Source organism: Carlito syrichta, unplaced genomic scaffold (genome assembly GCF_000164805.1).
Source record: "Carlito syrichta isolate Samal-C Ts95f unplaced genomic scaffold, Tarsius_syrichta-2.0.1 Scaffold313618, whole genome shotgun sequence".
Classification (NCBI taxonomy): domain Eukaryota; kingdom Metazoa; phylum Chordata; class Mammalia; order Primates; family Tarsiidae; genus Carlito; species Carlito syrichta.
Genome location: NW_007257714.1, coordinates 11,235 through 37,368, shown reverse-complemented (window position 1 = coordinate 37,368; position 26,134 = coordinate 11,235). Strand labels below are relative to the sequence as shown.

The 26,134-nt window shown below is 40.9% G+C and overlaps 1 protein-coding gene across 1 annotated transcript in view; it reads right to left on the bottom strand.

Annotated features, from left to right (window-relative positions):
- THEGL (theg spermatid protein like) overlaps window positions 1-17,914 on the bottom strand; it is a 53,944-nt gene extending 36,030 nt beyond the window's left edge. Inside the window, exons 1-3 of the mRNA XM_008070561.2 lie at window positions 17,475-17,914; window positions 13,777-13,842; window positions 7,681-7,809 (exon numbers count right to left, since the gene is read on the bottom strand). Of these exons, the coding sequence (XP_008068752.2) occupies window positions 7,681-7,809; window positions 13,777-13,842; window positions 17,475-17,914 (635 nt within the window). The remainder of the gene's footprint in view (window positions 1-7,680; window positions 7,810-13,776; window positions 13,843-17,474) is intronic.
- Window positions 17,915-26,134: the final 8,220 nt, after the last annotated feature.

The following is a 26,134-nucleotide window of genomic DNA, read 5'->3' as shown; positions in this document are numbered from 1 at the left end:
AAAAAAAAAAAAAAAAAAAAAGAATTCTTGAACAACAGTACCAACCAACTTGGCATAAGTGACATTTATAGAACACTTCGCTCATTAAGAGTAGAAAACATTCATTGCAAGTACACACGGAACATTTATCAAGATAGACCATAACCTGGGACATAAAACAAGTCTCAACGATTTTGAAGGGACTGAAATAATGCAAAGTAGGTTCTTTAACCATAGTGGGATTAATTTAGAAATCAATGAAACATCTGAAAAATCCCCCAGATTTACTCAGAGAATATGGGGAGCGGCCAGTCCTCAGAGGGAGTCCGAACAGGTAATTTCAAATACCCCCTCAACTTCTACATTTTCTTTAATTTCAAAACTAGAGAACAAAGTTTTCCTGTGAAGAAGCAGTGGGAGAGACCATCTCCCCAGGCTCTTCCTCACCATTGCAGGAGAGAGACTGCCGGCTACTGGCTTTGCCTCGCCACTTCAGCGCCTGGCAGGGCACTGGCAACAGGGACTGCGGAGGGAGTCCAGAGGCCAAGTCCCATGAAAGAGGCCAAGAGAGGCATCCCACCACCATCTTGAAGGTGGGGCAGGAAAATGCTCCCACTCGCTCACCACGGAGCAGCAGACCCGATCTCTGTGACCGGCAGATCGACGACTCAGGGGTTGATCGTGACCCAGAGGGAAGATCCTGAAAGTACAAACTTCCGAGGGACCCGATGAGTGCTGAGTCCCAGGTGCCCCATCCCTACCCTGATTAGTCTGGGACAAAGGGTGTGACCAGAAAAGAAGGAGGAAGAACTCCAAAGAGATCAGTGGTAAGTCCAGGCCTGACCCAAACCCCCTCCTCCCCAGCAATCCTCTGAACGTCAGACCCATGCGGCTGGGCCACGACAGAGAGGGCCAAACCCAGGCGAAGCCTGGACGTCGGTCACAATAGGAGAATGCCATTCCAGGATAGGCCTGGCTGGGGCGCCTCCCGCGAGCACATACCTGGGAAGAGACAATCCTGTACCTCCCCACCGGAGGAGATCTCCCTGACCATACGAGAGTGGGAGAGGAGGACTGCAACCCCACCCACCTACATTGCCCCTCCTCCTTCCCTGCTCTGGATACTGAGGACAGCGTGAAAGAGGTGGCTCTGCAGGAGAGACCTGATGAGAGGAACAACTACAGAGTCTGTCATAAGAGGGCAGCTTTTTTTAATTAATTTTTTTTTAAGTTTTAAAAATCTTTGTTAGTTCATCAATTTTTAAAATACTTTTCTTATGTACATGAATGTGTATGTGAGGGTTTGAGCTGCATCCCCCCCCAATTTTTTTCTTTTCTTTTTCTATTTCTTTCTGTTTATGTGTGTATGTGAATGACTGAGTGTTCATCTTTCAATGTTGTTGTTGTTGTTGGCTTGTTTTTGCTCTCTTGTTCTTCTAGGGTTTTTATTTTCATTTTTTATAGTTGAAGGTGTATATCAATATATGTATGAGGGTTTGAGCTGAATTTCTTTTTTTTTTCCCCAGTCTTTCTGTTCTTCTCTATTCACTTTATGCTAGGCATGTATGTGTTTAGCTTTCTTGTGTTTTTTTATTGTTGTTGTTTGTTTTGTTTCACTTTCTTGTTATTCCAGTTTGTTTTGGGGTGTGTGTGTTTGTCTCTCTGTGTGTGTTCAACTGTTTTTTGCATTGGTTTCTGCTTTGCATCATCATATAGAGTGGTGGTGGGGAGTGGGTCTCAGGGAATACATACCACAATACGTGAACATTGTAATTTGCAAGTAGTTTCTGAATCCTAGTGCCCATCCCCTATTTTATTCGAATTTCAAAAACTACAAGAGACAGCAAACTTCCCATCCACCATCCTATTTCAAAATAGAACAAATCCAGAGTCCGGATCAGGGAAGAATAAAGGACTGAGCAAACATCAGAAGGGAGGTCTCTCCCACTGACAATGAATAACAGAACTAAAGAGAAAAACAAGAGATCTGTCACAAATGAGGAAAAACCAAAGGAAGACCACAGGTAATTTCAAGACAAAACTCCTGAAAAATCAGACCCTGGCACCCAAACAATGGAAGTGACCAACTACCAGTCCCAGAATACGACAGCAATTAGGGAATGGATGGAAAGAGTGAATAAGACTCAAGAAAGACAAGATGTAACACTGAAAGAACTTGTAACAGAGATTTTGGCAATAAAAAAATTTCATCAAGGAAATAAATAGCAAGATGACAAGCATGGAAAGCAGAATTAATCTAGCTGAAGAAAGAATCTCAGAACTTGAAGACCAGAACATGGATTTAACCTGATCTGTAAAAAACATAGAAAGGAGATTCAGAAAGAAAGATTAAAGCCTACAAGAGATGTGTGATTATATCAAGAGGCCGAACCTATGCCTGCTTGGTATCCCAGAAGAAGAAAGGGAAATGGAAAACAACTTGGAGCAAGTATTCCAGGAGGTAATCCAAGAAAACTTTCCCCATCTCACTAGAGATGTGACCAGCCAAGCACAAGAGATACAGAGAGTCCCCACAAGACATCAAATGAGAAGACCAACCCCTAGACACATAGTAATTCACCCACACAAAGTAGGTACAAAAGAAAAAATCCTAAGGGCAGTAAGAGAGAAAGGTCAGACTATCTACCAGGCAAAACCAATCAGGATAGCAGTAGACCCACTGGCAGAAACACTACAAGCAAGAAGGCACTGGAGTTCTATATTCAAAGTCCTCAAAGAAAAATAATTTCAACCAAGAATTTCCTATCCAGCCAAGCTCAACTTCATCAGTGATAGAGAATTAAAATCCTTCCCAGACATCCAATCCCTAAGAGATTATGCAGCTTCCAGACCAGGAAACACTTAAAAAGGTATTAAGAACAGAAGAAAGAAAAAAGAATGAACACACACTTCCCAAGAGAACAGCAGAGCACAGAACCAACAGAGAATACAGCACAAGAAACATGAAAACACACACATACATCAATCCCAAAGCCAAAAGAAAACAAACAAACAAAGAAAAAACTTTATAAGAACCTCATGACAAGGATAAACAATCACATTTCAATAATTAGCCTGAATGCGAATGGACTAGGTGCACCACTGAAAAGACACAGAATGGCAGACTGAATAAGAACCCATGACCCAATTATTTGCTGCATCCAAGAGAGTCATCGCACACAGACTCAAAGTTAAAGGATGGAAAACGAGTTTCCAGGCAAATGGATCACAAAAAAGGCAGATCTTAATATCAGACAAAACAGCATTTAAGCTATCAAAAATTTTAAAAGATGCAAAAGGACATTACATAATGATAAAAGGTTCAATTCATCAACAAGAAATATCCATCCTAAAAATATATGCACCCAACACAGGAGCACAAGCATTTATAAAGCAAATACTAAGAAAACTAAAAAAAGATATTGACTCTAACACTATTATAGCAGGGGACTTGAATACAACTCTAACAGCTCTAGATAGATCACTGAGGCAAAAAAACCAACAAGAAGATCTAGAACCTAAACTTGACACTTGACCAAATGGACTTAATAGATACCTACAGATTATTCCACCTAACAACCACATAATATACATTCTACTCATCACCACATGGAATGTACTCCAAGATCAATCACATCCTTGGCCATAAATCAAGCATAAACAAACTCTATAACTTTAAAATCTTGCCATGCACATTCTCAGACCATAGTGGAATAAAAATAAATATCAACACCAACGAAATTTCCCCAAAACCCACAAAGACATGGACACTAAAGAGCATGATGTTGAACAACTACTGGATCAACACTGAAATCAAAGCAGAAATTAAAAGCTTCCTGGAAATAAATGAAAATGAAAACATCTTACCAAAACTTCTGGAATGCCATGAAATCAGTTATAAGAGGGGAATTTATATCTCTACGAGCACACATCAAGAAAACAAAGAGATCACAAGTGGGCAGCCTAATAAATCACCTAAGGGAGCTGGAAAGAGAAGACCACCAAAATCCCAACTTTAGCAGAAGAATCCAAATCACCAAAATAAGAGCCCAAATACGGGACATAGAAGACAAAAATATCATAGAAAACATCAACAAAACAAAAAGCTGGTTCCTTGAAAGAATTAACAAGATTGATGGAGCCCCTAGCCAGAATGACCAAGAAAAAGAGAGAAAAAACCAAATAAACACAATCAGAAATACAAAAGATCAAATCACAACTGACTCTGAAGAAATACAAAAGATTATCAGAGATTACTATGTACACCTATATGAAAACAAACTTGATAACCTAAATGAAATGGAGGACTTTCTGAAATCACACAACCTCCCCAGGTTTGAAACAAGAGGACATTGAGACACTAAATAGACCAATAACAATTCAGGAAATTGACTCTGTCATACGAAAGCTACCTAAAAAAAAACAACAAAAAAAAAAACCCTGGACAGTGTGGATTTCCAGCAGAATTCTATAAAATGTATAAGGAGGAGCTGACATGAATCCCATTGAAAGTATTCCAGGCAATTGAGAAAGATAGAATTCTCCCCAAATCATTTTACGAAGCCAACATCACACTGATACCCAAACGAGGTAAAGATCCAACAAAAAAAGAGAACTACAGACCAATATCCCTTATGAACATACATGCAAAAATCCTCAGCAAGATTCTAGCAAATCGGATCCAAAAGCACATCTCAAAAATCATCCACCATGACCAAGTAGACTTCATCCCCAGGATGCAGGGCTGGTTCAATATTCGCAAGACCATAAATGTCATTAAATACATCAACAGATGCAAACACATGATTGTCTCATTAGATGCAGAAAAAGCTTTTTGATAAAACCCAGCATCCCTTCTTGATAAAAACCCTCAAACACCTAGCTACAGAAGGAACATACCTCAAAATAGTAAGTGCCATCTACGATAAACCCACAGCTAACCTATTGCTAAATGGACAGAAATTGGAAACATTTCCCCTGAAAACTAGAACAAGACAAGGCTGTCCACTCTCACTCCTCTTGTTCAATATTGTGTTGGAAGTCCTGGCTCGGGCAATTAGACAAGAGAAGGAAATCAGGGGAATCCAAATAGGAAAAGAGGAAGTCAAGTTATCCCCCTTTACTGATGATATGATCCTATACCTTGAAAATCCAAGAGAATCTGTCAAAACCTGCTTACACTGATAAAGGACTTTGGCAAAATCTCAGGGTACAAAATAAACGTGCAAAAGACAGTTGCATCCCCATGCACCAACAACAAGCAGGCAGAGACCCAAATAAAAAGCACAATCCCATTCACAATAGCCACAAAAAAATTGAAATACCTTGGCATCTTCCTAACCAGAGAAGTGAAAGACCTTTACAATGAGAACTACAAAACACTGCTCAAAGAAATCCAAGAAGACACAAACAGATGGAAAAATATTCCATGCTCATGGATAGGAAGAATAAACATTATTAAAATGTCCATCCTACCAAAGGCAGTCTACAGATTCAACACAATACCCATTAAGTTACCAACATCATTCTTCTCAGACCTGGAAATGACAATACAGAAATTCATATGGAAACGTAAACGACCATGAATAGCCAAAATAGTCCTAACAAAAGAAACAAAGCAGGAGGTATCACATCTCAAACTTTACTATAAGTCTACAGTAACCAAAACAGCCTGGTATTGGTACAAGAACAGGCACACAGACCAATGGAACAGGATAGAGATTCCAGAAGCAAAGCCTCAATTTCTCAACCAACTCATCTTTGACAAAGCTTCCAACAATAACCACTGGGGAGAGGAGAACTTATTCAGTAAATGGTGCTGAGCAAACTGGCTAACCACAGGCAGAAGACTGAAACAGGACCCCTACCTAACACCATACACAAAAATTAACTCTAAATGGATTAAAGACCTAAAAGTAAAACCTCAAACTATAAGAATCTTAGAAAACACAGGAGACACCGTTATGGAAATTGGAATTGGCAACCAATTCCTATTCAGAACCCTAAATACCCATACCTTAAGAAATTAGACAAGTGGGAACTCATCAAACTAACGAGTTTCTGAAAAGCAAAAGAAATCATCAAGAGAGCAGGAAGACAGTCCATACACTGGGAAAAAATACTTGCCAACTGTATGTCTGGCAAAGGCCTAACATCTAGGATCTACAAGGAACTCAAACACACTGAAAGGAAAAAAAACAAACAGCCCATTAAAAAGTGGGCAAAAGACATGAATAGACACTTCTCAAAAGAAGATATACAGGCAGCCAACAGACACATGAAAAAGTGCTCAGCCTCAGTCATCATCAGAAAAATGCAAATCAAAACCACATTGAGATACCACCTAACCCTAGTAAGAATGGCCATCATTAATAAAAGAAACAACAGCAGATACTGGCAAGGATGCGGAGAAAAAGGAACGCTGCTATACTGCTGGTGGGAATGCAAACTAGTGCACCCTCTTTGGAAGACAGTGTGGCGATTTCTGAAAGAACTAGAAATTGACCTTCCATATGACCCAGCCATTCCCCTATTGGAAATATACCCGGAGGAACTCAAATCATTCTACAAAAACGATGCCTACACAGGTATGTTTGTTGCAGCTCTATTCACAATAACAAAAACATGGAACCAACCGTGCTGCTCATTGAAACTGAACTGGAAAAAAAATGCGGTACATATACACAATGAAATATTATGCAGCCATAAAGAAGGACAAACATGGACATTGCAGCAACTTGGATGGATTTAGAGTCAATCATACTCAGTGATCTATTACAAAACAAAGAGCAGAGTACCATATGTTCTCACTCATAAGCGGACCTTGAACAAGTATAATACTATAAGAAAGGTATTGGCAGTAGTGGGAAACTGTCAGGGGAGGTGGGGGTGGGATTGGCAGTTGAGGGAAACTGCTAGGGGAGGGAGGGGCATGCCTCATCAACAAGGGTACCTGCATCATCAACGCTTGTATACCTAACCCTGAATTGTACCCCACACCTTTATAATAAAATAAGTAAATAAATAAAATTAGAGTTTCTAACTGGAAAAATTAAGGACTCCTGTAGAATTCCTCGAAGATATCTTGAAGAGATGTTTTCCTAACAATAGAAAGACCTTTATATAACACCCTCACTTTATTCAAAAACAAAACAAAAATCCTTGGCTGGGTATTTGACTCATGCCTGTCATCCCAGCACTTTGGGAGGCTGAGGAGGGAGGATTGCTTGAGGCCAGGAGTTTGAGAGCAGCCTGGGCAACAGAGTAAAACTCCATCTCTAAAACAAAACCAAAATTTCTTTTAATTAGTTGTATGTAGTGATATGCACCTGTAATCCTAACTACTTGGGAGGCTGAGGTAGGAGGATCACTTGAGTCCAGAAGTTCAAGGCTGCAGTGAACTATGACCGTGCCACTGTACTCTAGCTTAGGCAACAGAGCAAGATCCTGTCTCTAAATAAATAACTGATATCCTTATATGCCAAAGCATTATAAGGTGTTACAAGTCTACAATAGCTAAATACTGGAATTTGCTCTGGAAATGTTTGCCTGTAATATCAGATTGGAAACATACAGAATTCCTAATCCTCTGAATTCTGACTGCCGATTGAACAATCTGTGGCTCTTAAATAAAAGGGCCGTGTTCCGTTGTTTTCCCTAAGGATTCTCAATAAAGTAACCTGATAAAACACAAGCACTAACCTGTTTGGAATATAGTGACAAGAAACTTTCTTGGGCTGGGCAAGCATCTCAAGTCTTTTGGTCAGCTGAACCTTCAAAGCACTCTGGGAAACAGGGTGAATAGGATCTTGGTTTCCCCAAAACAGTTTTCTGTTAAGAAGCATAAAAATAAAACGGTAAGAAATTCACTGCTAACGAACATCTAAGAGATGGATTCCATGGTGATTTTACTTCATGTCAAAAACTAACTATCTCTATTACACAATTGTATAATTTCCAGGCATCAGAAATGGATAGACTATTTATGGAAGTTAAAATAAGAATAAAGCAAGATTGTTTTGTCTACTGTCTTAAAACATAGGAACTAGAAACAAACCTATGAGAGAGAGCTCTGCTTCCACCATCAAGTCATTTCTACTGAGATTGGCATTAAATGGTCATGCCAACTGTCCACACCATGCTCCCATTTGGGGTGAAGCCCAGTCCCACGTGGTCAGAAAATAAAACAGTAACAGAATATTAACAGCTTCCATTTGTGAAATACTTACTGTGTGCAAGGCACCATGCTAAGTACAAATATCAACTCACTGACTTTCAACAGTCCTAAAATAGGTATAATAACTGCAGAGGAACAGGAAAGGAGAGATCGATATAAGAGTAATCTAAAAATGCTTCATGGAAGAAATCAAAAGACACAAACAGCCAGAAATGAGGTACATTCCATTCCATGGTGGGGTAACAATGGGACATGGAAATAATCAGGTCGTGAACAAGGAGTGTTTGGGTGGAAGCAGAAAGTCATGTAAATAAAACTGCTGGATTGAGGAAGGAGTGACACTGGGGAATAAATAAGAAGTAACACTGTGGAATAAGTAAGGTGAAAAACTGTAGAATGAGTAAAAAGTAACTTCACTGGAATGAGTAAGGAGTAACAATGTGGATGGAGTAAGGAGTGACCAATCTGTATATACAGTTATATGTAAGTTAGAAGGAAAGGAACCATGGGGTGAGAACAAGCAGAGACTCTGCAGTCAAGGAAAACAGAGAGGCAAGCTTCACCAAGGAGGAGGGAAACAACCAACATGTTAAAGGAGCATATTATACAGACAATTATTCGCTCTACTGTGGCAGCATTTTAAAAATCACCTGTTTAGCATTGACATGGCTAGTAATACCAAGAAAATGAAAACTTCGTCTTTTATGGTCCATATCTAGAACTTGACCCCAAAGCATAGGACCCTTATTCACACCACACCTGTTGGATGGATCCATGAAATATAACTAAGTCTGACACCATCACAGTTACCCATGGAATTCTAGGACACTGGAACTGTCAGGATTCTTGGGTGGGTCCACTGGTTCATCACCCCATTCTGCACGGCTAAATATCAAGTCTCATTCAGATTTCCAGAGTTAGAAAGCACAAAACAGGCCAGGCACAGTGACCCATGATCGTGCCACTGCACTCCAGCCTGGGCAACAGAGTGAGATTCCGACAGAAAGAGAGAAAGAGAGAAAGCAGGGGGAGGGAGGAAGGGAGAGAGAAGGAAGGAAGGAAGGAAGGAAGGAAGGAAAGAAGGAAGGAAAGGAAGGAAGGAAGGAAGGAAGGAAGGCTGGCTTTCATAAGTTCATGTCCAGGGTTTTGTTGTTCTCAAATGCTTATAATTGCTCCTATTATAACAAATATTTAGCTTTCATCTCTACTTGAAGCTAGAAATCAGTCTTCCATCTTTCTTTGGCAGCATGGTCAACCACAAATTCTTTGAATGTTTTCTCATAGGATCCATTTTTCTTTTAATAATTTTCTTCCTTGGCTTTTAAGACCCTCTCTTTCCTGGTTCTCTCTTATCAACTCTTCCTTGGTGTCTTTGGGTAGCATTTCTTCGACGATTTAAATAATGACATGTGCTCCAGGGTTCCAACCTCCACAATATTTTTTAAATTACTAAATTAATTCTGATGGTTCCCAAATGAATATCTCCAATTATTCTCAAGTACTTTCCTGAGTGCCAAATTACTGAATATCTCAAAAGCATCAACCATTGCCTAATGCATCCTTCTCCCAAACCTGTCCCTCCTCTTGTATTTTCTTTTGCAATTATAATAGCATTTTCTACCTCATTTCTAAACAGATGCTTAGAAATAATATTTTACTCAGACCCTTATAATTCATTTGTTACTAGGTCCTGTTCCTCCATACTTGACTCTCACCTGTATCTCGACCCTTAAGGCCACTGTCTTAGGGCAGGCCTTCCTGACTTCTCTACAGTGTTATTGTAATAGCCTCAAATCAATCTTCTTGTCTCTGGTTTTTCATGCCACCAAGGGGACTGTGCCTTTCTAAAAGAGTCAAGGTGATATAACAAAAAAAAAAAAAAGGGCTTTGGGGGCAATGGACGTAGATTCAAATACAAGTTTTGGTACCTGCAAACTGGGTGAACTTGGGAAGTTACTTAACTCTTCTAAGCTCTACTCCCTAATCAAATCACCCCTTCGAATTTTCTACTGATTTCAAATAGGGTTTGGGGAGAGTTCCAAGATTTTAATAGCTCTAGCAATATTCATTAACATATCTCTTATCAGTGTGTACCTCTCATCAAACTATGTGTGTGTTTCTATCCATGAAAAGGAGAATTTAATGAATAATATATGTTTAATATTAAGCCTTTTGAAAATTAGGTTTTAGATTATAGCAAAGTTATAGGATACAATGTTAACATGCAAAAGTCTATTGATTTTTTATATGCCAACAATGAACAATTGGAATTTGAAATTTAAAACACAATACCATTTACATTAGCACTACACAAGCATAATTCTAACAAAAATATGCACAAGATCTCTATGAGGAAAACTATAGAACTCTGATGAAAGGAATAAAAAAAGATCTAAAGAAATGGAAAGATACTCAGTATTCATGGATAGAAAGATTCAGTTCTTCCCAACTTGGTTTATAAAGTCAATGCAATTCCAGTAGAAGTCCCAACAAGTTACTTCGTGGATAAGGATAACTGATTCTATAGTTTATAAAGAAAGGCAAAAGACTCAGAATAGTCAAAATAATATTGACGAAGAAGAACAGAGTCAGAAGACTAACACTATCTTATTTCAAGACATATTATAAAGCTACAGTGATCAAGACAGTGTGGGATCAGTGAAAGAACAGACAGATCAGTGGGATAAAACACAGATTCTAGATATAGAGCCATATAAATACAGTCAAAGAACTGAACGCAATCCAATCAAGAGAGAAAATTTTTTTCAGCAAATGTTGCTAGAACAACTGGACATCTAAATACAAAAAAAAAAAATCAATTCTAGACACAGACCATATCTCTTCCATAAATATTCACTCAAAATGTATCATAGACCTAAATGTAAAATGCAAAACTATCAAACCTTTAACAGCTTTATAGAAAAACACATAGGAGAAAAGCCAAGTGACTCTGGGTTTGGCAATGAGTTTCTAGACACCACACCAAAAGCACAATCACACAAAAAAAATTTGAAACTTTGGACTTCATAAAAAATGAAGACATTTGCTTTGTGAAAGACACTGCTAAGAGAATGAATGACAAGACAAGCCGCAGACTGGGAGGAAATATTTGACACATATCTGCTGAAGGATTGGCATCTAAAATATACAAAGAACACTCACAACTCAACAATAATAATAATAAACAACCCCGTTTAAAAATGGGCAAAAGATCTGAATGAACACCTCGCTAAAGAAGTTGCACAAATAAGCAAACATAGCTCAACACCATGCCACTGGGGAACTGTAAATTAAAACAATGAAATAGCACTACATGCCTATTAGAATGGCTAAAATCCAGAACACCAATAACACCAAACGCTGATGAGGGCGTAGAGCAACAGGAAAACTCTCATTCATTGCTGGTGAAAATGCAAAATAGTACAGCCACTTTGGAAGAAGACAGTTTAACTGTTTCTTACAAAGTTCAATATGCTCCAACAATTGCCATTTGATCCAACACTCGCATTCTCATTTACCCAAATGAGTTAAAAACTGATGTCTACCCAAACCCCTGCACATGAATACTTATAGCAGCTTTATGCATAAATGGCAAATATTGGAAGCCACCATGATACCCATCAATAGGTGAATGGAAAATAAACTGGTACATCCGTACAGTGAAATGTTACTCAGATCAGTGGAATATAATGTTAAAAAGAAATGATCTATCAAGCCAGGAAAAGACATTAAAAGGCTGGACTTAGTGGCTCAGTCTGTAATCCCAGCACTTTGGGAGGCCGAGGTGAGTGGATTGCCTGAGCCCACGGGTTTGAGACCAGCCTGAGCAACTTGGTGAGACCTCATCTCTACAATAAATAGAAAATTAGCCGGACACGGGAGCACGTGCCTGTAGTTCTGGCTCCTTGTAAGGCTGAGGTGGAAGGATGGCTGAAGCCCAGCGGGTTGACGCTAGGTGGCCGTGAGCATGTCACTGCACTCCAGCCTGGGCGACAGAGTGAGACTCTGACTCAAAAAAAAAAAAAAAAAGGAAGAAAAAGAAAAGACATTAAAGAATCTTAAATGCATATTTCTAAGTGAAAGAAGCCAATTTGAAAAAGTTACATACTGTACAGTTCCACCTATATGACATTCTGGAAAAGGCAAAACTATAGAGACAGTAAATAGATCAGTGATTGCTAAAAAATTGGAGGGGGAGAAAGAGGAAAAAAGATAAATAGTTGGAGCATAGGCAATTTTTAGTGCAGTGTAATACTGTAATGGTGGATACATGACATTACACATTTGTTAAAACCTGTGGAATCTTGCAAGACAGAAATAGTATGTAAAACTAATGTAAACTACAAGCTTTAGTAAATAACAACATGTCAGTATTGGCTCATCAATTGTAAAAGCTGTATCATGTTAATGCAAGATGTTAATAATAGGGAAAACTGGTGGGAAGGGGTTGTAAATATAGGAACTCTGTACTTCATGCTCAATTTTTCTGTAAACCCAAATGGCTCTGAAAAATAAGGTCTGTTCACTAAAAAAAAAGAAAAGAAAAGAAAGCCAGGCACAATGGCTCAAGTCTGTAATCCCAGCACTTTGGGAGGCCAAGGCAAGAGGACTGCCTGAGCCCAGGGGCTTGAGATCAGCCTGGGCAACTTGGCAAGACCTTGTCTCTACAATAAATAAAAAATTTAGCTGGGCAAGCTAGCACCTGCCTGCAGTTCCAGCTACTTGAAGGGCTGAGGCAGAAGGATCACCTGAGCCCAGCAGGCCGAGGCTGCGGTGGCTATGAGTATGCCATTACACTCCAGCCTGGGTGACCGAGTAAGACTCCAACTCAAAAAAAAAAAAGTAACAAGCAATCAAAAAAAAAAAAAAATTCAGGCTTTACTCAGGAGCCAAAGAAGAAAACAGAAGTCCAATGGCCAAATGTGGAAGGACTGAGGGTCCATAGGACAGGTGTGCTCTGGGCAGAGACTTAGAGATATTGGGATTAGAGACAGTAGCCTTAGCAATACAGGCAGCAAAGTTGGACCTGGAGAATGCACACAAAAGTTTCAAGGGAGTGTGGAGTCACACCCTGGGGCATTAGTTCTCAAATCTGTCTGCCTATTGAAAGACAAATTTGAGAACCACTGACTGAGGGCTAGACTTCCACGTACTGACTCCAATGAGGTGTCAGTATTGGTTCAATGGATCCAATTAAGTGGAGGTAGATGGATAAACCTGGGATGCAGATTTAATGAATAGTTAAGAATAATATCTGGCCAGGCTTGGTGGCTCAACCTGTAATCTCAGCACTTTGGGAGGCTGAGACAAGTGGATTGCCTGAGCCCGAGGGTTCGAGACCAGCCTGGGCAACTTGGTGATACCTCGTATCTACAATAAATCAAAAAACTAGCCGGGTGTGGTAACACATGCCTGTGGTTCCAGCAACTTGGAGGACTGAGGTAGAAGGATCGCCAAAGCCCAGTGGGTTGATGCTGGGGTGGCTGTGAGTGTGCCACTGCACTCCAACCTGGGCAACAGAGTGAGACGTTAACTCAAAAAAAAAAAAAAAAAGAAGAAGAATATCTGTTTGATGTAACAAACACAATCATCACAAACAAAATCATGTAACATTGCCTTACCTATCTGGAATTCCCCATTGCTTTTTAGGCTTTGAAAGATCTTGGATTCTCTTCCTAGAAAAAAAACTAACAAAAACCAGCCGATTAATTCAAAGAGAATGCTTAAGAAATATGGTTACATTTGATGACTCCTACTCAAATACCATCTGTGGGGAGGAAAAAATCCTAAAGCCAGTGCTACATTTGATATGATTTGAAGAGTGCTAAAAGGCTCTAAGTATCCCAAAATACGGTGGATCCAAAATTCTCACTTCTAGAATCACTCATATAGTACATAATAAAGACAATAAATATGCAACAAAACAAAAAGCATATCATCTCCAGAAGACACTCAGTAATATACATGCCTGTTAATGGGGAAAATCTCAATCAGCAGATCAAGGAAATTTGTGGATGGCTAACTTCATATCTAACTCCAGCCGTACTGAGTATCACTTCCAGGAAGATGCCTTCAAGAGCTAGTATGCCTCCACGTCCCTCTTTCCAGGCCGGGAGTGCTGGCTTATGCCTGTAATTCCAGCACTTTGGAAGGCCAAGGTGGGACGATCACTCGAGCCCAGGAGTTTGAGACCAGCCTGGGCAACATAGGAGATCTTGTCTCTACAAAAAATTAGCCAGGCGAGATGGCACACACTGGTAGTTCCAACCACTTGGGGGTGTGACGTGGAAGGATTGCCCAAGTCCCGGAGGTCGAGGCTGCGGTGAGCCATGATCACACTACTTCACTCCAGCCTGTATGACAGAGTGATACTCTGGCTCAAAAAAACCCAACAAACAAAAACATCTCCCTCTTTCTCTGTTGCAGTGACACTGGAAGCCATATATCCTAGACACAGAGCTACAAGGTAGAGGAGGGTCATCTATTTCACATTAGACTGGCAGGAGGGAGAAACGAACTTCTGTATTAAGCCACTGAAAGTTCTGTATCTTTTTTTTTTTTGAGCTGGAGTCACTCCATCACCCAGGTAATCTCGCAGTCACCGCATCCTTCACCTACTGGGCTCAGGCGATCCTTCCGCCTCAGCCTTCCAAGTAGCTGGAACTACAGTTGTGCACCACCATACCTGGCTAATTTTTTCTTTTAAATTTATTGTAGAGATGAGGTCACGCCAAGTTGCTCAGGCTGGTCTCGAAGCCCTGGGCTCAGGCAATCCTTTTTCCTCAGCCTCCCAAAGTGCTGGGATGACAGGTGTGAGCCACCATGCTCGGCATTCGAGAGTTCTGTATCTTGTGTGCTACTGAAATGCCGTCTATCTATTCAGACTGATACACCACCATGTTACTGGAGCTCATATTTCAGTGATCGATGGCTTTTGGTTGGAGTGTGAAGAGCTAAAAATAATTAGCCAGGCGAGGTGGCACACACCAGTAGTTCCAGCCACCAGGAGTTTGTGGATGGGTAACTTCATAGCTAACTTCAGCACTTTGGGAGGCTGAGGTGAGTGGACTGTCTGAGCCCATGGGTTTGAGACCCACCCAGGCAACTTGGTGAGACCTGGTCTCTACAATAAATCAAGGCATGGTAGCCCATGCCTGTGGTTCCAGCTACTTGGAAGGTTGATGTGGAAGGATTGCTGGAGCCCAGCAGGTCGAGGCTGCGGTGGCCGGGAGCGGCCACTGCACTCCAGTCTGGGTGACGGAGTGAGACTCCAACTTAAAAAAAAAAAAAAAAAGATTCTGTGGGGCCACAGCTGTCCTGGGCCACGTGTGACCTGTGGGCAGTGGGTTGGACATGCCTGGTTTAAATTGTTTTATTGCTTGAAGAGTCCGCTAGATAAAATACAGTTTAGAGGTATTAAACATGATATCTCACCTCTAACCTGGCACTTGGGCTCTTTCTTCCTGAATGTCCCAAGTTCTGGACTCTTCTAATTGCCTCCTTTCCTGTTGCAACTAATCTATATGCATTTTGCTCTGTTAAAACCCTGCTGTTAGCCAGGAACGGTGGCGTACACCTGTAGTCTCCAGCTACATGGAAGGCTGAGGCCGAAGGATCGCCTAAGCCCAGTAGGTCGAGGCTGCCGTGGCTCTAAGTGTGCACTCATACTGATAAGAGACTCTGTTTAAAACGTAAATGTGGGCCAGGTGCGGTGGTTCACACCTATAATCCCAGCACTTTGGGAGGCCGAGGTAAGAGGACTGCCTGAACTCACAGGTTCAAGACCAGCCTGGGCAACTTGGTGAGCCCTCATCTGTACAATAAATCAAAAAATTAGCTTAAATGCATCTTTAATTTTTTAAAAAAGTTAACAAATATTTGCTTTGTGAACAACAATTTAAAAAAATTTCCAAACGTGAGATTGTGATAGTGGGTAGAGATCATCAAAAGATGCTATGGTGGTGAAAAGTTTGGGATCCAGTTGGGCATTGTGGCTCTCACCTGTAATCCCAGCACTTCAGGAGGCCGCCAAGGCAAGAAGATTGCCTGAGCTCAGGAGTTCAAGACCAACCTGGGCAACATAGCGAGATCTCATCTCTAAAAAAAAAAAAAAAAATTAGCCAGGCATGGTGGTGTGCACCTGTAGTCTCAGTTACTTGGAAGGCTGAGGCAGGGGGATCACCTGAGCCCAGGAGGTTGAGGCTGAGGTGAGCCATGACTGTGCCATTGCACTCCAGCCTGGGCGACAGAGTAGGACCCCTGTCTCAAAAAAAAAGTTTGGGACCCGCTGTATACCTGACATGATGCAACCCCATCACCATGCCTAGCCATGTTCTTCTGGAAACAATGAAGATACTGTCTGTTGCCAGAAAGAAACGCCACATTCTTTTTTCTTTTTTTAAGTAAAATAGTATTTTTATTATAATGAAACCTAAGCTAACTTGATATTTTAAAATTATAAGTCTGGGTTACAGATCTCTAACTGAATGCCTACCATCTGGGGGGTGTGAACTCAGTCCATTTTTTCCTACAGTCTTGAGGCTATAGGGGACCCATCAATATTTTTGTTTGCAGAAAACAACAGTAACAAATATGATTATTCAGAAGATGCAACTTGAAGTATCCAGGTACAAAACTTTCATTTCCAGAAACAAAACGTCCTTTAACATACACTTTGCTTAAAATTGAAGGGAATATTTATAAAGAACTACTTCAGGCCAACATATACACTACATTGGTAATCTCACTGCTCATTATTATTTTCTAATGCTCAACACCTTTAATTATTCTCATGGTCATCCAGCATACATGATAAATTGGTTGCTAAAGTTACAGATCTATCTCTGATGGGAAAGCTCAATAAGAAGAAAATGAAAGAAAAAGTACAGAAAAAAATTATCCATCACTTAGTAATTTTAAGACAATAGAGCCAGTTTAAAAAAAAAATCATTCCAAAACTAAGTAAAAAAATTAAATGTAGTTTTAAAGATATTCCTTAAAATACACTAGATATTTGATTGTCACTGTAGCTACAATGACAATTTATTAATTTCTGTGTTTTGCAATAAATTGGTAATTTTAAAGTAGTCGCTTTTCCAATTCTGAGGAATTAATTTGCCAAAATAAGGTTTAAAAGAAAAGATATGAAAGGGCTTGGTTTATCCTGATCTGGTATAAATTTGTAAAAGAATATAACAGGAATATACATAAATGAAGCAGTCACCACATTCTATGAACCAAAAATAATATAACAAACAATGACATATTTGTTTTTATAAAAGTTTACATTTTTGATCATATACTCCTCCCAAGTCTGCACCTCTGACATATTCGGAATTTGACTTTCGCCGGGGAGCGGGCGGAGGAGGAGCTTGCGCCTCGTGGACCTTCTCGCGGTCCGGCCGCGCCTCGTGGGCTCGCGGGGATTTCGCCGGCGGGGGCGTCCGAGGGATGCTGACCCCCACGCTGGACTTGGGTCACGTGCGGGGCCCCTTTGGAATCACGGACGACGCCTGTCCCCGCAGCACTGGGGACCTGACCCCCGACAACTGAAAAATCTTGCAGGATAGCTGTCCATGGGGGGCACAAAGCGATCAAGGTCATGGTGGGCAGGCCACACGTTAGAAACGCTACATTCTTGTCCGACCAGAGGACAGCAGGTACCTCATGACCCCCACGGCGAGAGCCGGTGTCAGCTTTCCAGGGAGGCTGGTTCCGTGGAAAAGAAAGCAAGCCACCGTTGCAGGCAAAACATCTCATTAGACGTGAATCATTCCAAGCCAGTTGCTTCTGACTTCATCTCACCCCAGCCAAGATTTCCTGCACTAACTTTTCTTCCCTAGCAAAATAATGGCTTTGTGTTTGATGTCTCATGTTGTGCAGACTATTGGCAGCTTCCTAGTTTATTCCTGCAGATACTTAAATCGGGTTGTTATTTCAACTGGAAGGAATCTCATTAACATGTGCTACTTCTGTGTGAAGCTCTGGCTAATACCTTGTTTGTCACTCACTTTTTCTTTTATATTGCCTCAATGTTTTCTTTTCTGTTTTCTTTTCTTTTTGTAGAGACAGGATCTCTCTCTGTGACTGAGGCTGGAGTGCAGTGGTGCAGTCAGAGCTCACTGCATTCTCAACCTCCTGGGCTCAGTGATCCTCTCTCCACAGCCTCCCGAATAGCTGGGACTACAGGCATGCACCACCACACTCAGCTACTTGTTTAATTTTTTGTAGAGATGGGTGTCTTGTTATATTGTCTAGGCATGCTGGGATTACGGGCGTGAGCCCCCACACCCAGATTATGTTGCCTCAATGTTTTCTAAAAAGCCATTCACGGCCATTGCCTTGCTAAGATGTGGTGTGGCCATGTGCTCTTTCAGCGATGGTCAGGCCAGGTTTTCTCAAGCTTTGACCCCCTCCCTTCCCTTGGAGATGTGAATCCCCTCTTTCTCTCACTCTCTCTCTCCAATTTACTTTCTAAATAAACCATATTTTCTCATCTTAAAAAAAATCTAAAAAATAAAAAGCCATTCACTTTCTATGTACGATGTCCCCATGGCTATGTCTCCAACCTACAACTCTTCATCATAACATGGGTTTCCGCTCTCTCTTGAGAAACTGCATTATCTCACAATGTCTTATCATGCTCCTAACCACATCTAGTTAAAGGGTTTTAACTCTTGAAGGCAGGTTGTTTTTAATGATTTCATTCTGTCCTATGTCTCTGTTGATAATTAGTCTCCTATGGTTTGCCAACATCTATGGATGTTTTTGAAATCCTTACGTGGGGTTCACAGCAAGAAATATATGTTTAGATAGCAACAATTATAGAGATGACTTCAGCCCTCTCCTGATGGGGTGATCTAATAATTCTTTCAGTCAGAATGTTCTCTGCCATTTTACTATCTTGCTTATATTCAGGAAATATTTTCTTTCATAACTAATTCGGACTAGCACATTTGCATAAGAAAGAGGAATTGTTTAGCGGATTCAGGATACATAATAGAGATAGCACAATTTCCTCACATACAGCCCCCAATTAACCAAGGAAACAAAAGCAAGAAGCAGTAAGAAATAATAACAATTAAAAAAAATTATTTAAACTACTCTCTTCACAGTCTTTTTTTTTTGTGGGGGGGGGGTCAGAGTCTCACTCTGTCCCCCAGGCTGGAGTGCAGCGGCACAATCACAGCCACCGCAGCCTCATCCTTCTGGGTTCAGGAGATCCTTCTGCCTCAGTCTCCCGAGTAGGCTGGGACTACAGGCATGCGACACCATACCGAGCTAATTTTTTATTTTTGTAGGATTGAAGTCTGGCTATGTGCCCAGGCTGGTCTTGAACTCCTGGACTCAAGCAAATATCTTGTCTCAATCTCCCAAAGTGCTGAAATTACAGGTGTGAGTCACTGCGCTCAGTCTTTTTATATATTTTTTTAAATATAAAAACGTATTTTTTTAAGCCTAAACTATTTTCACTGCCCATTTAGCCACAGGAGAATGTGCTCACTCAACATACATATCTATTTAAAGGTGATGTGGCATTCTGAGTGTGTACTTGGTGATACTCAGTAAGTGTCCATTCTGCCAACTCTATTGTCAGCCATCAATCTTGACGAAGTGACATAATTTCTCTTCATTTCATTTTCTCTCAGGAAAATCCAGTTGATATGTTTGCCCTATCTACTTTTCAGAATTATTATTATTACTATTTTAGAGACAAGATCGTGCTTTACTGGCCAGCCTGGCACAATCACAGCTCACTGCAACCTCCAACTCCTGGCCTCAAGGGATTTTCCTGCCTCCCAAGTAGCTGGAACTACAGGTGTGCACCATCACACTTGGCTAAGTTTTTTTTTTTTTTTTCTCAGAAAGGGGGAGGTCTTGCTATGTTGCCCAGGCTAGTCTTGAACACCTAATCTCAGCCTCCGAAAGTGCTGGAATTACAAGTCCAAGTCACCACACCAAGCCTACTTTTCAGCATTCTTGTGAGAATGTATATTTTTTAACTGCAAAGCATTACACAAAAATTAGGTAGCAGTTTTTATTGCCTGAAAGAATAGAAAAAACCTAGAAATCTTAGTAAATAGACAATATAAAATAAGTTTAAATAGTAACCACAAATGTAAATGGGTTAAGCAACAGTAATTAATATAAATAATTTTAACCCACCTCTTAAAAGAGTAGATAGGCTGGTACAGTGGCTCATGCCTATAATTTCAGCACTTTGAGAGGCCTAGGTGAAAGGATTGCCTGAGCCCACGGGTTTGAGATCAGCCCGGGCAACTTGGTGGGACCTCATCTCTACAATAAATCAAAAAGTTAGCCAGGTGTGGTGGTGCGCGCCTGTAGTTCCAGCTACTTGGAAGGCTGAGGTGGAAGAATCACCTGAGCCCAGAAAGTCGAGGCTGCAGTGGCCGTGAACATGCCACTGCACTCCAGCCTGGGTGACAGATTGAGACTCCAACTCAAAAAAAAAGAGTAGATAAAAAGAAAACCTGGTATTTCTTCCTTCTCACCTACATGGGTTGTGGATATGGACCCTTGGTATTTCTCCTTAATTCTACAGGTTGAGTTTCCTTTAACTGAAATCTTCCGATGTTGGAAGATTTCAGATTTTGGAATATTTGCATAAATATAATGAGATATCTTGGGGATGGGGCCCAAGTGTAAACATGAAATTCATTTATGTATTATATACACCTTATATGAGCGGGGACCAAAAAAAAAACAGGAATTATCTTTTGGAGAATGGGCCTCTTGTGCTTCAGGCTTCTCCTGAGAGGTGAGTGTTCTAGGAACCCATTGGCATCTGTGCACCAGTTAGTGTTGTGAGAGGCTGCGTTCAGCTTCAGTAAACTTTTTTTTAAGACTCTTTCAACCTTGGCACAGTGGCTCATGCCTATAATCCTAGCACTTTGGGAAGCCAAGGTGAGAGGACTGCTTGAGTCCATGGGTTCGAGACCAGCGTGGGCAACTTGGTGGGTCCTCATCTCTACAATAAAAACCAAAAACAAAAAAAACCTAGCCGGTCGTGATGGCACATGTCTATAGTTGCAACTACTTGGAAGGCTGAAGCAGAAGGATCCCCTGAGCCCCGCAGGTCGAAGCTGCGGTGGCTGGGAGCATGCCACTGCACTCCAACCTGGGCAACAGAGTGAGACTCCAACACACACACACAAAAAAGGTTCTTTCAATGTGTATACTGGATGATTTACAAACATACTTGCCCATACCACACAGAGTGCTCAGCATCAGCAGTTTTTGACCAAAAAATGGCATGAACCCCCCGCCCCACCCTCCCTATTCATCTGATCTCACCCTCGGGGACTGTTTTTTCGTTTCCCTGGGTACAAAAAGTGCTCAAAGGATGAGGCGGAACAAAACACGGCAGAAGCACCAAAAGGCATCAAAATCGGCAAGTTCAAAATAGTGTGGAGCAGTGGAAAAAGCATCTTGATAGGTGTATTGCATCAAACAAAGAGTACCTTGAAGGTGACTGAAGTTTAAACATGTAAAAATCAATACCCTATTTTAATAAATAAACTCCAGGTTTTTTGGATACCCCTTCATACATATAACCCAAAGGTAACTTCACACAACATTCTGAATAATTGTGTGCATGAAACAAGTCTGTCTTAAGTACTTCTGTGTGGAATTTTCCACTTGTGGCATCAGGTTGGTGCTCCAAATGTTTCAGATTTGGGGGCTTATTAGATTTCAGATTTTCAGATGAGGCATGCTCAACCTGTATTGTTTCCTCTTCTACCTACATCTTAGCCAAGGCAAGGGGAAGCGTCTATGTTCAGCAGGTATTTATTTTTGTACATTCATATGCATACACACAGGTTTGTTTTGTTTTTTCCCATAGAGAACACGTTCTTGAAGTTTCATTAGCACGATTGCACTTGAATTAGAAGCAAAGGGGAACAGACTGTATTGACCTAGATGTTTACAAATTCTATGGACATGGAATTGCCAATGTAGTCTCCCAAGTCTCTTAAAGCAGGGGTCCCCAACCCCCGGGTCGCAGCCGGTACCAATCTGTGGCCTGATAGGAGCCAACTGGATGAGCAGAGGGGAGGGAGCTCTTCTGTCAGACCAGTAGCGGCATTAGATTCTTCTAGGAGCGCAAAACCTTTTGCGAACTACACGTGCCTGTGAAGGATCTAGGTTGCACACTCCTTATGAGAAGCTAATGCCTGATGATTCCCTCCCCACCCCACCCGGACCCCGTCCGTGGAGAAACTGTCTTCCACGAAAAGCATCCTTAAAGGACCATGGCCTTAAAGGTTTAGATCTAGTAGATAACAAGCTTAGTATCTAGCAAACAAATGAAAAACTGAGTGAATGTAAGAAGTGTTACCTTCTTCTTTTTCTTTTTTTAAATAGAGACAAAGTCTTGCTATGTTGGTCAGACTAGTCTCAAACTCCTGGCCTCCGATCTCAGCCTCCCAAAGTGCTAGGATTATAGGTGTGAGCCACCACGCCCAGCTTGAAGTGTTCTCTTACATCTCAGTCTTCATTCCACTTCACTTCTCAATAATTTTATCTTCCTTCATTCCTCTTCCCACAAGAATTGTGATTAGAAAAGGGTCTCACGACCAATGGAAAACAGGAATTTCTTCAAAAATCCCAAAATAACTGACTTCGAATTCCAGAATGAGTCAGCCCCATCCAGCCTGGCTGGCCCACTAGTTTAGGAATGTGAGAATAGCTACTATAGCTACAGTCTTACCATTTCCTTGCAAAGTCACAGGACACAGGAGGTGCTGAAAGAAAATAAAAGAAAAAGCGAAAATTAGATTCAACAGGAACCAAAGATACAATAAGACAGAGTGACAAATCAAAACAGAAAGAAGTTAGGAAGAAAATAACTATTTGGGGAAATGGCCAAATTAAGAACGTCATACTATGTACCAAAATAAACCACAGGTAAGTCAAGAAATTCAATATTTTCTTAAATGAATTACAGAAAAAAAGACAGGCGCGGTGGCGCATGACTGTAATCCCAGCACTTTGGGAGGCCAAAGTGAGAGGATCACTTGAAGCCAGGAGTTCCACAGAGCAGCCTGGGCAACATAGCGAGACCGCATCTCTACAAAAAATTTAAAAATTAGCCAGGCGGGGTGGTGCACGCCTGTAGTCCCAGTTTCTCGGGAGGCTAAGGCGGAAGGATCGCCTGAGTCCAAGAATTTGAGGCTGTGGTGAACCATGATCCTGCCACTGCACTCCAGCCTGAGCATCAGAGTCCAACTAAAAAAAAAAAAAGTACAGATTAATAAGAAAAACATGAAGGCAAGTGTCAAAAAATTAAATAGACAAAAAGTAGGAAGTGAATTCATATAAGAAGACATGCAAAGGGCTTGTAAACATAAGAAAAAAGTTCAAACTTGGCATGTAATCAAAACGATGCAAATTAAAAATTAAGATTTTTTTCCTAAGCTATCAAATTGGCAAAAATGTTTTACAAAGGATAAGGCTATTGTAAGGGTAAAAATGAGATGAGTCTTCTTGCACACTGCTGGTAAAAGTTTAAAGTAGTGTACTTTATGAAAAAGAATTTGGCAGCATGAGTCAGCAGTGTCTCTATTCCTTAATCTAATTTTATTTCTAGAAATGTACCCTGACAAAATCATTCCAAGTGTGGGCAAAGGTTTATATACAAAAATGATCATTGTGATATATTTAACAGTGGCAAATGTCCAAAACAGAAGAAATGTTAAGCAAATAAAAAGTCATGTTTACTTAGAAGGTTTTTTTTCTCTTTTTTGTGGCCCGGGGGTCAGAGTTTCACTCTGTCGCTGAGGTGCAGTGGTGTGATCACGGCTCACCGCAACCTCAATCTCCTGGACTCAGGTGATCCTCCCTCCTCAGCCTCACAAGTAGCTGGGACTACAGGCATGCACCACCATGCCGAGCTAATTTTTTAAAATTGTTGTACAGACAAGGTCCTGCTATGTTGCCCAGGCTGGTCCCAAACCCCTAGGCTCAAATGATCCTTCCGCTTCTACCTCCCAAAGTCCTGAGATTACAGATGTGAGCCACCACACCCCAGCCTTAAATAGTTAACAGAGCCTTAAATCCTATACAGTAACAAGACAAAGGAGAGAGCAGCTCCAGGCTTTTAAACAGCAGGAAGATGTGGGAAGATTGTAAAAATCTGTTCCCAGATTCCTCTGGTGCCTGCTGGTTCTTTCTCTGGGCCCATAAGCCCGGGCTGTCTCCAGGAAGGAAGGATTTACAGTCAGCCATCGGGCAAGCAGAGCCTGGGGCAGAGTGTTCCCCTGCGTTTCCAGGGTCTCGAACTTAACCATCCTCACTATTTGAGGGAGAAATGTTTTGCTTTTCTTCAAGACATAATAACTCCCAAATGCAACGTGACCCTTGTTTGAGTCCTCATTTGAACAAATCAACTGGAAAAATATATCCTGAGAAAATTGGGGAAGCTTCAGTATTTAGTGGGAACTACATAGTATTAAAGGATAACTGTAAATTTTGTTTGGTGTAATTATGACAGGATAATTATGGATTTTTTTTTTAATCCTTAGCAATTAGAGATGTATACTCAAGTATGTATGGGTGAAATGACATGGTGTCTGGTATTTTAAAAAAATAATTTGTCCTATATCTAGGATGCCCCCAAAATGAGGTGGTAGGAATATCTAGATGAAACAGGGTTCAGAAAATACTAATTATTGGAATTAGGTGATGAGGGCGTGGGAGGTCATTCTCTCTCTCTCTCTTTTTTTTTTTTTTAAGTTGGAGTCTCACTCTGTCGCCTAGGCTGAAGTGCAGTGGCAGGCACCCTATGGTCACAGCCACTGCAGCCTCAATCTGTGAGGCTCAAGTGATCCTTCCACCTCATCCTCCCGAGTAGCTTAAATTTTAAAAATATTTTTGTCTAGTGCGCGCCTGTAGTTCCGGCTACTTGGAAGGCTGAGGTGGAAGGATCGCGGGAGCCCAGCAGCAACCATGAGCATGCCACTACACTCCAGCCTGGGCAACAAGAGTGAGACTCCAAAAAAAAAAGTTTTTGTCATTTTAAATATATAAACTTCTAAGGATAAAGCTAAAATAGACAAGTGTTTATAATTAGAAAAATAAAAGTTAAAATTAAATTGAAAAAGTAAAATTAAAATGACATTAAAGTAAATGGTATATTTTAGAAATATTTCTTATTCCTAATGTCCTATTTCATGAGAAATCATTTTATTTAATTTTTTTCACATGTACATTTGACATCACTAGAATCACTTTTTGAGTATCTAACACACTTTTTTTTGTGGGCAACTCATCTTTATTTCTAAGTTATTTGTGATAGAAAAGTTAAATTTTTTTTATTACGGAAATTTTCTTTTTTTTTTTTAATTGATGTTTCACTCTGTCCATTCTGTCTCACTCTGTTGCCCAGGCTGGAGTGCAGTGGCACACTGTTCACAGTCACCACAGCCTCCACCTGCTGGGCTCAAGCGATTCTCCCACCTCAGTATTACAAGTAGCTGGAAATACAAGCACACGCCATGATGCCCGGCTAATTTTTTGATTTATTGTAGAGATGAGGTCTTGCTGAATTGCCCAGGCTGGTCTCGAACCCGTGGGCTCAGGCAATCCTTTCACCTCGACCTCCCAGAGTGCTGGGATTATAGGCGTGAGCCACTGCGCCCGGCCTATTATGGAAATTTTCAAACATACACATAATAGAGCTTGGCTCATGCCTATAATCTCAGTACTTTGGGAGGTGGAGGCTAGAGGACAGTGAGTTCGAGAACAGCCCTGGCAACATGGCAAGACTTCGTCTCTACAATTAAAAAAAAATAGCCAGACATGGTGGCACGCACCTGTAATCCCAGCACTTTGGGAGGCTGAGGTGGGAGGATTGCTTGAGCCCAGAAATTCAAGACCAGCCTAAACAACACAGGGAGACTTCATCTCTACAAAAAAAGCAAAAAATTAGCCAGGCATGGCAGTGTGCACCTGCAGTTC